This window comes from Diadema antillarum, unplaced genomic scaffold (assembly GCF_040938485.1).
Source record: "Diadema antillarum isolate AM-2024a unplaced genomic scaffold, OU_Dant_1.0 seq00000739_RagTag, whole genome shotgun sequence".
NCBI classification, from domain to species: domain Eukaryota; kingdom Metazoa; phylum Echinodermata; class Echinoidea; order Diadematoida; family Diadematidae; genus Diadema; species Diadema antillarum.
The window spans coordinates 114,957-129,995 of record NW_027271637.1 but is presented as its reverse complement, the minus strand read 5'-3'; the positions used below and the strand labels follow the sequence as shown (position 1 = coordinate 129,995).

Sequence of the window (15,039 nt, the reverse complement as noted above, 5' to 3'; positions counted from 1 at the left end):
ATACATCTACAAGCTGAAGGAACATTTCTGATCATCAAACCAGTATGATGGATGATCTTAAATTTGACACAAAGGACACATGAAAGTTATATATTCCATGCCAACACATATAATAGAATATTTAAAGGATACCAAAGAAGGGTGTTTCAAAGGAAGTTTGTTGAAGAAACCAGAAACTGATCATGGAAGCTATCAGGAATTTGTATGCCAGTTTGGTAAGGGGGTGGTTGCTCACTTGATTATATCTCCAACAGGATCCCATAGCAGCTGGAAGTTCACATAGAGTTGACTGATTAGGTATCTCAGTGGCACCTGCAATCAAAAGAAAAATTTAGTACAAGCAATTTGGTTATATTCGCCGAAGACTCTTGAATTGCACATTTTGATCAAATCCCTCAACAAACTTCTTAAAGTTCTGGCAAATATGCTTGATTGATGAATCATTAATTTTCAGCTGCTTTTCATAATAAAGCAATGCAATGCATTGAAAAACTGCTTTTCATAATAAAGCAATGCAATACATTGCAAAAAAAGAAGAAGTGAAGTTGGACATACAAATTACCACAATTGCAATAAGTGTTTCAACTGTTTTTGTTGTTTTTGTTGAATGAGTGAATGAATGAATGAATGAATGAATCTGTGATAATTTTCTACAGAAGTCATGATCATGTTGAATGAGAGACAGAAAGAGAGAGAAAGAAATGGGAAGTAAGATAAAAAAAAAAATTGATATTTTTTGCAATCTGAAATGTATATCATGATATTGTACAATATTAATCTCGCGATTCCTTTTCCAACTGTAATATTTTATATTCACGAACAGTTTGCCATAGTTCACGACCCGGTCGCGAAATTTTGTCATGACCAAAATTTTGAACATTTCAAAATTCTCGTCCTGACATGGCACGCAGTCATGACGGGTTTACGCACATTTAGCGCCAGTTTATGACTAGTTTGCGCACTGGCACGACTCGAAGTCGTGCCAATGCGTGCCACAGAATCGTGCAAGTGTCAGCCTGGCTTTAGCTGGGCACTCTTATAGCAGTGTTCTGTGCCACTTTTCTTTCGAAGAATATAATTCAAAGTAATTCAACATCTTCTTCAGGAGCAATGAATGCATGTATGATTTGTGTTTCAGCTGTGACACATTGTCTGCTGCTGTTAGATTGGCCCATTTTATGAAGTCAGTAAAATTTTCGCTGAATTTTCCCAAATTCATCTGCAGTGCTTGCATTACTGCAGACATCGTATGAATTTTCTCATTGCTCTTGTTGCATTTCCTGTTGTGGAATGAGCAAAAGTCTTACACTTTGTCCTTTCCAAGATTCTAGCATAAACACAGCATATTAATTTCTGTCAAATGGTTAATTTTCTTTGAATGTTCACTTCAACAAAGATACTGAGTTCTAATATAGATATACGTAATTATACGAAATATAGTGAATCTACAATGAGAGACAGTTTTCAAGTAGGAAAGGTGCAAGGCATCACTCACTGACTGACAGAGACATATAACATACAGATTCAAAGGAAGAGATAGCTCTTTGATATGTCTGCTGAGATGCTCACACTTTCAAAGTTGCCGACAGGGATGTTGTGTTTGGCCAGAGAGTGTTCTAGCTTCCTCAAGCATTTCAATCTCTCTCGGTATGTCTCGACGGCAACAGGTGTCTCCTCTGCTTGGAGACAAAGCCTGAAGATGGAGACCTGCGGCAGGGGCTGAGAAGGAAAAACATCACTTCGTTATGATCATTCTTGCCCAAGGCTGTGCAGTGTCATACGGTAATGACACTGCACAGTCTTGGGCAAGAATATGGTCATGAACCGTACACAGAAGCCTCCCTTCACAAATTTAATACAATGCCTTTGTTGGACAAGCAAAGTCTGCATCGAAATTCCTGTATTATCATAAGAAAGGATTTTGGTGGGTTAATCTTCCTTAACAGTTTTTTTTCTTCCTGCCTAATCTCCCAAAAAGTGAACCTTGTAGATTTTATTTGACAATCACTCTGAAACCAGCACATCTCAATAAATGGTGGAAAGAAGCATAGTATCAATCAGACATCCAAAAAATAGGCATACATGCCTACACAATAGATCACATTAGCTATCGTTTTTATATCAGTTTCATTCTCTCACTGTTTTGTTAAATACTGTTAAGAAATTGACATCTTCACACTTCTCTCTCTTATCTCCATGATTTTTTAACCTTCCCCTTTAACCCCTCTTCTCCTTTTTTTCTGTTTCATCTTTCTCCCCCATCAACTTTCAAACCCCTTGCCTGATTCTCACTCTATTCTTCCTTTCATATTTCCCTGTCTCCCATCCTCCTGTCTCCCTCCATGCAACTTCAACATCCAGCACACCATTGCCCTACACTCTCCCATGTCGCTATGGTGACTGGTATGCCTCCGCCATAATGCATGGTTCTCCAAATAGGTCTATAGCACAATGTCTTGACAATGTGTGATGACAGTTTCACATAACTGGCAAATTTTTAAAATGACATGTTTGTCACAAACGCATTGAGTGTTCACTTTCCTTGAACTAGGTTTATTTGGATGAATGGCTATACTGTCTAAGAGTGCAGGTATTTGGGGATTTGAGGATTTGTACCCAACTTTTGACCCTTTTACAAATTTAAAGAAGAAGTGAAATTTAGCACTTTCACTTGACCTTTGACCTTTTGGCGTGCAACTTCCAAGAGAATCTGTATTCGATAATGCATGCATACACTAAGTTTCAAGAAAAAAATCCTGCAGGTATTGCATAGATAAGAGAGAAATAATGACATTTTGATGAGTTGACCTTGACCTTTGACCCATGACCTTTGACCCATGACCCCTAAATTCCCTACATGATCACTGCCAGTCAGTACATGCATATATACTAAGTTCAATGAAGATACCTTGAAATATTTGTGAGATATGGAGAAAAAAGTGAAATTGTAACATTTTCACTTGACCTTTGACCTCATGACCCAAAGCTCTCTCTGGGGAATCTTTATTTGGCAGTTCATGTATACACCAAGTTTGAAGAAAATACCTCCAGGCATTGCATAGGTATAGGGGAAATAGTGAAATTTTGAGCATTTGACCTTGACCTTTTGATCTTTGACCTTGAGCATGTGCCCCCAAAAGTTGATATGCACAACTTCGCCCACTCATACATATACATGCCAAGTTTCATTAGGATACCTCTAACAATTTTTTAGATACGCTGTCCACAAAATTGATTACTGATGGAAGGACGGATGGACGGACAACCCGAAAACATAATGCCTCTGGCGACACTTCGTGGCGGAGGCATAAAAACTGTAGGCTCATAAAATTTACAGGATGTGGTATACAGTTACTTACAAGGTCTTGGGAACTTGGCAAAGTAACTGGCAAATTGTTGAGAATCCGCAGCGTTAGCCTCCGGATCTAAAAGACAATCCAAAGAGAGATATTATTACAACTCTTGCGGAGAGGTGTTTACCATGATAGAGATAAATGATAGAACAAATATGATGGTGTTACACACTTTACCCTATATAGCCCAGGCTGGGTTAAATTTCAGTGTGAGTTTTATTTATTTTCTTAATGTGTATTTTTTTTTCAGTACAGAAATTATCGCATAAAATGTTGAGGGGGATGGGGCTACTTTGCCCCTCCCCTCCCCGCCAAAAAAAAAGAAGAATCATATTTGTGGGGGTACACACAAAAATAATTGCAAAACACCCTTCTTTGTGATGTTGGTCACCAATATGCACTTTATCTCTGCAACTGTATCCCTGATCTTTGCAAACAGGGTCTTAAAATGTGTACGAGATGTGGAAAAAATAGTCGTGAAATTTCAACATAAAAACTTTTTTGCTTTGAAAAATGTTGAGGGGGCTATTTTTGACAGTCACTGGTTTTGCAGGCAAACTGATGTCTCCTTTAACAAAGTGACCAAAATGAACTCCAAGAAACAATTGTGCATTTTCACATGTAGCTCTTTGCGTATATCAACAACTGCTTAAAATATATAAACAACAACTGCTTTATAGTGGTCTATATGAGTGCATTATATTACCTTCAGCATTCATAGGACTATAGAACTATGCAAACATGAAAGCTGTGACAAGGCACAGCACTATGCCTACTTATTCTTCTCTCTCTCTGTAGCATGTTTTATCACAAACAGCAGGGTATTTATTAGTCTCATTCATAACCATTAAAATCAATATGTCTCCATCTCTCAACTTTACTCATTTGTAGCAGCTGGAAATGTTTGTCTGATTTGCTGATAATCGTTTAAAAAGATTTTGTAATTGCTAGCAGCCAATGATATCTCATTTCTGAGCTTTTTGTTTGTTTTATTCTCTCAGTATTCTATGTTGAACTTTGAAGAGAAGTTCCCCAAACATTTGTGTTGATTCAGTGAATCAGGAAAGTTTGGTAAAACACCAAGTAAAAGCATGAGAAATATTGGAAAATCCATTAAAAATTCTCTGAATCAACCTGCATGTAAACTTGCTAGTTATACCAATTGTTAATTATATCTCACACAAAGGATGAAAATAATCCTCTGTACTTATTCATTTATTGACACTTAAATTGAATTAGATTGAAATTGAATGAAATATCTAAATCCACTATTTTAAAATGTTTGTACTTCCAGTTTTCACTGTTTCCAGTAATCATAACAAATCACAAATTGTAATTGTAATTGTAATCCCAGAAGTTTGCTTCTTTCATTCCTTATTAAACTTCAGACACATCTATCCAGAGATTACCTGGATCTTGCTGTCAGAATTCACTTAAAACTTTGATTGAATGCCGGTACTCAAATATTTTGTAGATTAATCCACAATGATGATAACATTTCAAATTTGACTTTGACCTTTGCATTTCAGGAATGTATTTCTAAGTATCATTTGCAATCATTTCATACATTCCATGATTCCTGCAAAACACTGTGAAATTTACACACAGAAATTAATCTCTGAACCTGCCTCGGATTACACTACGTCAAGTTCACCTCAATTTGTATGAATTCCATCTTGACTTACTGCTCACAGTACTTCGCATTATAAAGTTTGATTTATTTGTGCATAAAAGTCAAGACACTAAAAGCAAGCAAAAAAATAAACCTACATAAACAAACACAAACACCTTTTATTATGTAGCATCACGAGGACATGCTGTGTTCATTACCAGACTAGATGGTGCCAGAAGGTTCTGCTCCAAATGGGGGTAAAGATCATTCAGGGTGTCAGCTGTCACGATCCCCTCCGTTTTACTCCCGGGTCCAAATACTTCACAGAGACTGAAGTAACAGCTGGCTGCAAGTAGAATGTGAGGTGACGTGGGGCAAGTCCTAATGAGAGAAGGGAGAGAATCAAAGGAAAGCAAGTCATGTTAGAACTGTTATGATAGCACAAAGGTCACCTCACAGTCTCATAAAGATTTAACTATTTATGTGCCACGTTCGCACGTCCGACTCAGTCGACGGTGTGCCAACTTTGCACATTCTGCTCAAATGCACAAACCCGCCCAAACCGATGAATAAATCGCCAAATGCCACAGTACAATGAAAGCGTTTCTCGCGATTCTGTTCCTCTCGTCTATAGCTTGCATTTTATGGTGTGACTGACTAACAAGCAATGTATCCTACTGGATTTGTGAACAATTTCTAAGTTTTTGTCACTGCTTTGTGTGCAAAAGTTAAACCTTCACAGTAATAAAGAAACTGGATATTTGAAAGAAAAGGAATCATAGATTTGTCATACAATTTACATCAATTCAAAGCTTGGCATTTTCTCTACACATTTGCTCACTTTGTCTATACTTCAAAACGAAAAAATTCTCTAAAATTTATATAAATTTGAAAAAAAAAAATGTTTTCTCAAAGCAAGACTGCGATAATGTCTCAAAATAATGTGGCACACAGGGGGTTTCCACCAGGGCACATAAAGAGTTAAAGGGAGAGTACAATGTAGAAGCCATAACATACAACTTTAAAGCTATGACAACAAACATTGATACATGTAGGTGCACTGGTAGAGATATATGTCACAATTATGTTTACCTGAGGAGAGAATGGACAAGGGACATCTTGAGAACATCAGTGGGATGGTGTGACTTGGAGATGAGAAGAAGCGACTGAATGGCTGCTGATAGGACATAGGTCTTCTCATCTGGTGAAGTAAAAAAACAATAGTACATATGTGTATATCCAACTTCACTTTTCAGAAATATACAGTGATAGAGATAGAGATAATACAACATAGATGACTTCACATGGAATAAACTTGATCAAACAAGGTCCTTAACCACAATAAAAAAAATAGATGGATCATCATAATACTGTACAGAGGTTTGTAAAGGTTTTGTTTAGTGCAATGCACAGAGCCCACACAGTTGAATGTCCTTAAAGAGGAATGACAACCAAATATACATGTGGATTGAGTGAATGTAGCAACATTAGAAGAACACAGCAGTGAAGCTTGAAGAAAATCAGACATTCCTATTGTCACAAATGTACACACTAGTAGTTATGTACATATGTATGATGTACTGTATGCATGGCTGTTTTAATGTGTATGTACACAGGTGGACCAGATTAATGGAGAACATTCTATGTGGTATACATATAGTACATACAGGCTGACCAGATCAGTGGAGAATTTTCTAGGTGGTATACAATGTAGCTATACAGTACATGCATGGAATAGGACAAACATTATAGCTCACTCAATCTAGAATGATTTCACCCATTTCCAGAATGTTCTGGGAAGTGCTTACATATTTGGCTGAGTGAGGCACTGTCTCTGTAGCCCAATGTGATTGGTAGTTATTCTTGGTAATGATGTTTTGTACATAGTTAGGCAGTGAGTCATCCAGGTTTCCTGGAACTTGGACTGGCTAGTAGGTTGGAGAGAGTTATAGAATGTGCTAGAAGGGGGTGAATAGATAGTATATAAGCTAGAGAAATTCTGCAGTAGGCAGAGTACCCAACACCTCTGCTCTGAGAGTTACGTCACTTCTGGCTCTGAAGCGACTTGTTATAGTCAGTCCTGTGTTACCTGCTGACCTGTTATGTTTGTGGAGATACTTGGCCTGGGAGACATTTTGCCTGCAGATAATTAATTTGCCTACATTGGAGAGAGACTCCATTTTTGTAACAATGGACATTGCTACGGCAAAGCTGTGACGGGTTGGATTCCTAGCTGGACAATTTAAAGTGAATCATCATTCAACGCATCGACTGGACGTGGTCGTTGGATCTGCACATTTCGCGGTGAACATTATACAGTGGATCTATTGTGGACATATACCCTGGATTTATAACGCGGACTATTGTAACCTGTGCCTCTGGATTTACGTCGAAGGAATCATTCATCGGTGCATCGCGGATCATTCATTTGTGCATCAAGCATCGTATTTGGACACTACCAGGGAACTGTATAGGGATTTCGTGATTTAGTGAGTAAGTGATTCCATTACTGACTTATATTTGTTTCTAGTGACCATCATTGTACTGACGTGAAAACCGATTACGAGTCTGTACCTACAATATCACTGTTAATAAACCGCCTGAACATCAGTTGATTGTTTCTTTTGTGCGATCATTCTCGGAGTGATTTTGGTCGTAACACTATCAAAAGTCATCAATTTTCAAAGTTTTTGTGCAGCCATCACCAGACGAGGAGACAAATGACTACAGCTCGTGACATCACACATGTACAACAATACCTTCCTATTTTAACCCGTTGAGCACGAGTCCCGAGTATACTCGGGCAGGTGTCTATGGGAAATGCGTGTTGTAGCAAAATCAGTCTGTCCTCAATGAGTTAAAAAGACATCCTCATTTATGAAGAGAATTTCACAAAATTTCTTACAATATATTTAATATAATAAATATTATGATTAAATATAATTTAAATAAATATAATTTCAATAAATATAATTTAAATAAAAAAAATTTAAATACAAATATAAATTTAAATATAAATTAAATAAATATAATTTAAATAAAAAATATAAATATAAATATAATTTAATACATTTCTAATGAAAAGTACACATTTTCTCAATATACTGCTGACATATTTTGAAGGTAATATTATTCCCCTCATTGTTTTCTGAAAATAAGTAGGAAATAAAAAAAACAAGGAAAAGTAGAAATTACGCGGTGCGTAATATATGTCCCCACCGGAAGTAGCATTTTGTAACAAAATGTACAATACAGGTCAAAAAATCAAGGTCAAAGGTCAAAGAAGTCAAAGGTCAAAATTCTGTGTAGAAGTGTTGAAGCCCTCACCTAGTACCATCACATAAAGCAAACGGAATCGAAATCGGGTTAGAAATGGCGAAGGAGTAGTATTTTGAAGCAAAATGTACAATACAGGTCAAAAAATCAAGGTCAAAGGTCAAAGAAGTCAAAGGTCAAAATTCTGTGTAGAAGTGTTGAAGCCCTCACCTAGTGCCATCACATAAAGCAAACGGAATCGAAATCGGGTTAGAAATGGCGAAGGAGTAGCATTTTGTAGCAAAATGTACAATATAGGTCAAAAAATCAAGGTCAAAGGTCAAAGAAGTCAAAGGTCAAAATTCTGTGTAGAAGTTTTGAAGCCCTCACCTAGTGCCATCACATAAAGCAAACGGAATCGAAATCGGGTTAGAAATGGCGAAGGAGTAGCATTTTGTAGCCAAATGTACAATACAGGTCAAAAATCAAGGTCAAAGGTCAAAGAAGTCGAAGGTCAAAATTCTGTGTAGTTTTGAAGCCCTCACCTAGTGCCATCACATAAAGCAAACGGAATCGAAATCGGGTTAGAAATGGCGAAGGAGTAGCATTTTGTAACAAAATGTACAATATAGGTCAAAGGTCAAGGTCAAAGGTCAAAGAAGTCAAAGGTCAAAATTCTGTGTAGAAGTTTTGAAGCCCTCACCTAGTGCCATCACATAAAGCAAACGGAATCGAAATAGGGTTAGAAATGGCGAAGGAGTAGCATTTTGTAGCAAAATGTACAATACAGGTCAAAAATCAAGGTCAAAGGTCAAAGAAGTCAAAGGTCAAAATTCTGTGTAGAAGTTTTGAAGCCCTCACCTAGTGCCATCACATAAAGCAAACGGAATCGAAATCGGGTTAGAAATGGCGAAGGAGTAGCATTTGGTAGCAAAGGTCAAAGGTCAAGGTCAAAGGTCACGACTGAAATTCTGTGTAGGAGTTTCAAAGCTCCCATGTAGTGCTATCATATAAAGCAAACAGAATCAAAATTGGCTCATAAATGACAGAGAAGTAGCAAATTGAAGATTTTGATCACACACGGACGCACACACAGACGGACACACGGACGGACGGACGGACACACGGACACACACACGTACGGAGCCCGTTTCATAGTCCCCTGCTCGAACTCGTTCGGCGGGGACAAAAAAATAATAATTCAACAAAATTTTGAGTTGGTACTCAAGGGTACCAAACATTACATCATTTGCACAATGACAAACTGAGATTATACTCACACAAGTCATATATGAATACTATCATTATTTATGTTTGCTTACAGAAACTGGATGAGTCTTTTTTAAAGTCTATAGGAATCTAAAAAATGTTACAGGTAAAGGGTTACATGGATGGCTGCACTCAGAAGACTAGTGGTGTGATTGCGATGAACTTTGGCATGCATGACACCCACACTGTAGTTTACAAGATTGTGTCTTAAAATTTGTTGAAATAGTCACTTCTAATTCTTATTAATTAATTATGCAAATTAAGCCAAAGATCTCATTTTAGCTTACTTAAAAGCATTGAGAGTCTACTTTTTTGGTTTGTATATCTGTTTTAACCCGTTGAGGACGAGTCCCGAGTATACTCGGGCAGGTGTCTATGGGAAATGCGTGTTGTAGCAAAATCAGTCCGTCCTCAACGGGTTAACATATTAAACAACTTTACATCACAAAAACTGTCAAAAGTCATTTCAATTCTTATATATTTCATTATTCTTGGAATTTCTTACGAATTTCTGTTTCCAACTTTTTTTTTTTCTTTTTTTGTAATGGAAATTGTCACTGACCACGTATCTACCAAAATTAGCATAAAATCAATCAATCAAAGTGATTGATAGTATAAATAATCAGGATTTTAAGAGTTTCATGACAGAGCACTTTTTTCCATACGAAATGTACACAAAATTACAAAATTGTGCTGGTTTGGGGGTGACATGCAGTTATAAAAATGGTAGTGACTTCGTAAAAGTATGCGCAGAAATTGCAAATTTGGTCTCAAAAGTTGCGCTAGACTTGAACAAAGAAAGTCAAGAAGCATGATGAGGACTTCTCGCATTACAGAATTATTACATAAAACGTCTAGGGGGCAGATTCTGCTCCCCCCCCCCCCCCACCCTTTTAGGGTTAAGAGGGATATGAAAGGAAAGACTCGATTCTTTGGATTAATTCACCATGTGCAAATCAGACACAGTAGAGCTTCAAAGTCTGGTGCACTCTATCAACGTCAATAGGTATATATAGACTCTTGGATTTCATGAAAACAAAGAGTTACAATTACTGTACCTTTTTTCTCTGCTGTTTCTTCGTCCAAAGTTTGCACTAGCCTTAAAATGATATCCTGGATTCTGGATTGGCACTTTGAGTGATCTAGTGGTCTGCAGAGAAAAATAAGTATTTGGCCTATGAAGTCAAAAGGATATGAATTGATCATTCAAAATAAAACACAGAAACTGGAAATTTGAAAATAAAGAGAACCATCATTTACAATAACTGCATTATTCAACAATTCAGAATAGCATGCCTTAAGGTACAGATAGGAATTTGCGAAATAACCCCTTTTTTTTTTTTCACTGCCAATTTTGTTTTTTGATGTATGAAACAATGTAATTTGTTCCTTTATATTAATAGCTGACATGAATACTGCATACTGAAAACAAACATGCAACACTACACCAAGTGGTGCCAAATTCACAAAAATGTCATGAATTACCATACATGAAATTCTGACGTATTTGGTTTTTCAGTTTTCAAACAAGGCAATCGCCAAATTGTGTCTCGCCCATTCGCGTACAAGGAATTAATATTTTTTATAACTCCCAGAAGTTAATTGACCTGCTTATGACCTTTGACCTTGTGGTGACCTTCAACACCCTAAGGGACATTTACCACCCAAGTTTGGTCACAAACAGACAAAGGGATCAAAAGTAATGAGCCATAATCGAAACGCGCCATGAAAACTTAACATTGAGCCCTAAAAATTTGTTGACCCCTTTCTGTAACCTTTGACCTTGTGATGACCTTTAACTCCCCAAGGGACATCTACCGTCCAAGTTTGGTCACAAACTGACATAGGGATCAAAAGTTATGAGCCACAAACAAAACGCGCCCTAAAAACATAACATTGGGCCCTAAAAGTTTGTTGACCCCTGTCTGTGACCTTTGACCTTGTGACGACCTTCACCTCCCCAAGGGACATCTTCCATCCAAGTTTGGTCACAAACGGACAAAGGGATCAAAAGTTATGAGCCATAAACGAAATGCGCCCTAAAAACTTAACATTGGGCCCTAAAAGTTTGTTGACCCCTGTCTGTAACCTTTGACCTTGTGGTTACCTTCAACTTCCCAAGAGACATCTACCATCACCCAAGTTTGATTGCCATTGTAGCAACATGCGCTGAGTTACGTGTGATAAGAGAGTCTTGCAAGTAAACTTTAACGTATGACCTCAAATGACCTTTGACCTTATCATGTGACCTCTTACGGCACTATAACATGAAGGTACCCCCAGTGCATCCATCACCCAAGTTTGATTGCCATTGTAGCAACATGTGTCAAGTTACATGTGATAAGAGTCTTGCAAGTAAACTTTAACGTATGACCTCAAATGACCTTTGACCTTATCCTGTGACCTCCAACGGCACCATAACATGAAGGTACCCCCAGTGCATCTATGACCCAAGTTAGGTTGTAATCCAAGCAACTTATGTGAAGTTATTTGTCAAAAGAGAGTCTTGCAGGTAAACTTTAACATAGAAAAGAGAGTCTTGCACATACTCTTTAATATATGAACTCAAATGACCTTTGACATCATCACATGACCTCTGACAACACCATAACATGAAGATACCCCTAGTGCTTCTATCACCCAAGTGTGGCTGCCATTGCTGTAACAGTTGCCAAGTTATGCATCATAAGAGAGTCTTGCAGGTAAACTTTAACATTTGTGACGGACGATGGACGGACGACGGACGGACGCCATTTGGATCCCTTAGTCTCGCCTTCACCTCCGGTGGGCGAGACAAAAAAGGAGAGGTAGGTGCGATTCCTTGTCCGGATCACCATACATACTTGACATGGGGAATGCACACCAGCGAAGCCCACAGGTCATGAAAGTGGTCATCACTGGTCAGATTGGAGGACAAGGCAGTCTCCAAGCAGGACATCAGATGATCAGGGAAATTTGGGGGACTCAGAGATTTCCGCTGCAACTTTTTTTGCTTCACCAAACTGAGAGACAACATGATACATCGGAGAAAAAAAAAGTTATTAGAATAAGGCATACATATTACAAATTTTATCTAAACATCCAAAGTGGAATGAAGGAATACACCACAATGGAAAGCTATGAAATATTCATTTCCAATCAGCTCATGCAATGACAAGTTTAACATGCTCTTAAAAAGGGAAATTTGATTAAGGCTGTTATGACTATATTCACTGCTCTAACAAAAGATATGTGTAAAACTGACATTCTCTAATAATATAAGATGTGTAACAAAAGTAAATCACTGATGAATCACGCTCAGGTAGGTGTACGAAGTGGAAGTCAATTTCACCTGATTTGGATGTGCCTACTGAAGTCTATGCAGTATGGTATGTAGTCTACCAAGTCAGACCCAACCTCAACTTGTGGACTCTTCAGCACTATGAGCTTTGTCAGGGTGAACAAGACTGTCTCCACTTCATCTTGGGATGCCATTTTTGCATGGCAGTACTCACAAAGACTTGGCAAGATATCCTGAAATTAGAAGAAAGAGCAACAGACAGAAAGAGAACATTTTCAAGCACAGTACATTTCTGTTGGTATCTGGAACAGGGGATGATAGAGGAAGCATCTTGCACAGCTATTCATCATAATCATGATTTCATCATAATATCATGACACTACTCTTTGTGCTGAAGGTAGCTTCATGCTTTATTTCATGATACATTTTTGAACTTGGTTTTTCTCTCATCTTTTTAAACATTCGCTTCATGGCACCATTCAGTACAAACATAACCTCATTTTTAACAAAATGAGCATGCCTTGCTGATATAGACTCTTCTCTTCAACAAGAGATAAGGAAAGGCCCCAGTGTCTTACACTTGTGCAAATGCTTTTATATCTGAGCTGAAAGACACTATTATGACATTGATTCATATCTGTGGGGTGACTCTTGAGTACATGTATCTACCACTTCAGAGATCTGCAAACACTCATGACATATCATTCCATACCTCCAAACACGCCACATTTATTTGCACAACTGGAATAAGAGAAAACAAAGCTTGGAAGTTTTCATTGTTCCAGTTCAACCTTGGAACCACATGTACACATGTGAACAACTCTGCATTACATTCTCCTACAGATAATTTGTGGCAAATCTGAAATTCTGAAATTCTGAAATGTTACAATATGATTAAAATGTTGACTATTTATGGGGGGGGGGGGGGGTGCAAAGGGGCCATCTCCTCAAAAACTTGTCTAAAATGACTTTAACCTTTCCAGTAAGGGTATCTACACTTGATATCACAAAAGATCTAGACTTGATCTAGAGAAGACGCTTTTACTGTCAATGTCTTGGATCTGTGCTGCATAGCAGGTTGCCGTGTTGTCATGCACAGGGTATTACACTGACTCAGTGATGCAGGTCAAAAAAAGGAGACATACGAATCAAGACAGCAAATCTATTCCTTGTCAGTTTGGGATGGCCTAGGTCTCCAAGCTACTAGAGCACAAACCTGTTCAAATCCAGGCAGGGGGAAGAGAGACCTTGTGGCATGAAGGATATGTCTGCTGCTGTATTCATTGTCAAAGAGCTGGCAAGAAAAGCAAAGAGTGAATATAGGAGGAAATATTCATGTGGGATCATACTCAAAGTAATACCATGCAACATTCAGGCTTATAAATAAAATGTTTAAGTATTACACCACACAACATCACAGAGATAGCATCTCTTCAATCACGCTTGCTTATCATTTCATGCCATTCTACATTTCTGCTGAGGAAAATTCTTGTGAAGTATCAGCTTTGTGAACACATCTAGAGACAAAGGTGTTAAATGTTTGGCAATCAGTACTTAATCAGTACCATATATTACACAAAAAATGTGATGGATAATAACAGTAATTAAATATAATTCTATTGTGAAATAACATTTGTAAACAACTTCCAAACAATCCACATGAGATTCTGAATAATTCTCGGGAGTTGGAAATATGTAGACATGCAACGAAGGGCAATGCCAGATCATCTGCATAAATAGATAAAATCTGCTTCACACTAAAAAGTACAGTAACTCTGCATTGTTTGCTAAGAATAAACTGCAGCTTAACCTGTCGAGGACAAGTCCTGAGTATACTTGGGCAAGCATCTATGGGAAATGCCTGTTAAAGCAAAATCAGTCTGTCTTTAATGGCTTAAAATGGTAAACCTATTTCAAATGGAGAATGTATTTCATACCACTTGGATGAGAATAGAGGTGTCTTCCTGGCTGAGATGAGCCTTTTTAGTCTTCAAGAGACCAACCAAGAGAGACAGAGCAACCGCACCATCAGTCTCTGGCAGGTAGTGTTTGCTAACCAACCTAGCTGTGGCCTAAAAATTGTAAGAAAAAAGATGCAACATTACAGAACAATAATACAGCACACAAAAATAAAATGCAAATACATTACTGTAAAAGTGGAAATTTTCTCGGTGTTGAAATTTTCAAGCATTTGGCGCGATCAGAAACTAGCGCGAAAGTAAAAACCATAAAGCTTGCCATATGTTCCAGTAGTTGTTGTCTTGATTCCG

The 15,039-nt window shown here is 37.8% G+C and overlaps 1 protein-coding gene and 1 long non-coding RNA gene across 2 annotated transcripts in view; both read right to left on the bottom strand.

Annotated features, from left to right (window-relative positions):
• Nucleotides 1–12,326, bottom strand: part of LOC139738377 (small subunit processome component 20 homolog) — a 57,082-nt gene extending 44,756 nt beyond the window's left edge. The window contains exons 1-6 of the mRNA XM_071649013.1: nt 12,269–12,326; nt 6,058–6,166; nt 5,184–5,346; nt 3,360–3,425; nt 1,570–1,719; nt 236–312 (exon numbers count right to left, since the gene is read on the bottom strand). Coding sequence (XP_071505114.1) covers nt 236–312; nt 1,570–1,719; nt 3,360–3,425; nt 5,184–5,346; nt 6,058–6,166; nt 12,269–12,326 — 623 coding nt within the window. The remainder of the gene's footprint in view (nt 1–235; nt 313–1,569; nt 1,720–3,359; nt 3,426–5,183; nt 5,347–6,057; nt 6,167–12,268) is intronic.
• A 121-nt stretch (nt 12,327–12,447) lies between these two features.
• Nucleotides 12,448–14,014, bottom strand: LOC139738374 (uncharacterized). The gene is made up of 3 exons (XR_011711439.1): nt 13,986–14,014; nt 12,821–13,002; nt 12,448–12,491 (listed from the first exon to the last, which is right to left on the bottom strand). It is a non-coding gene; the product is annotated as an uncharacterized lncRNA (long non-coding RNA).
• Between the last annotated feature and the right edge of the window lie 1,025 nt (nt 14,015–15,039).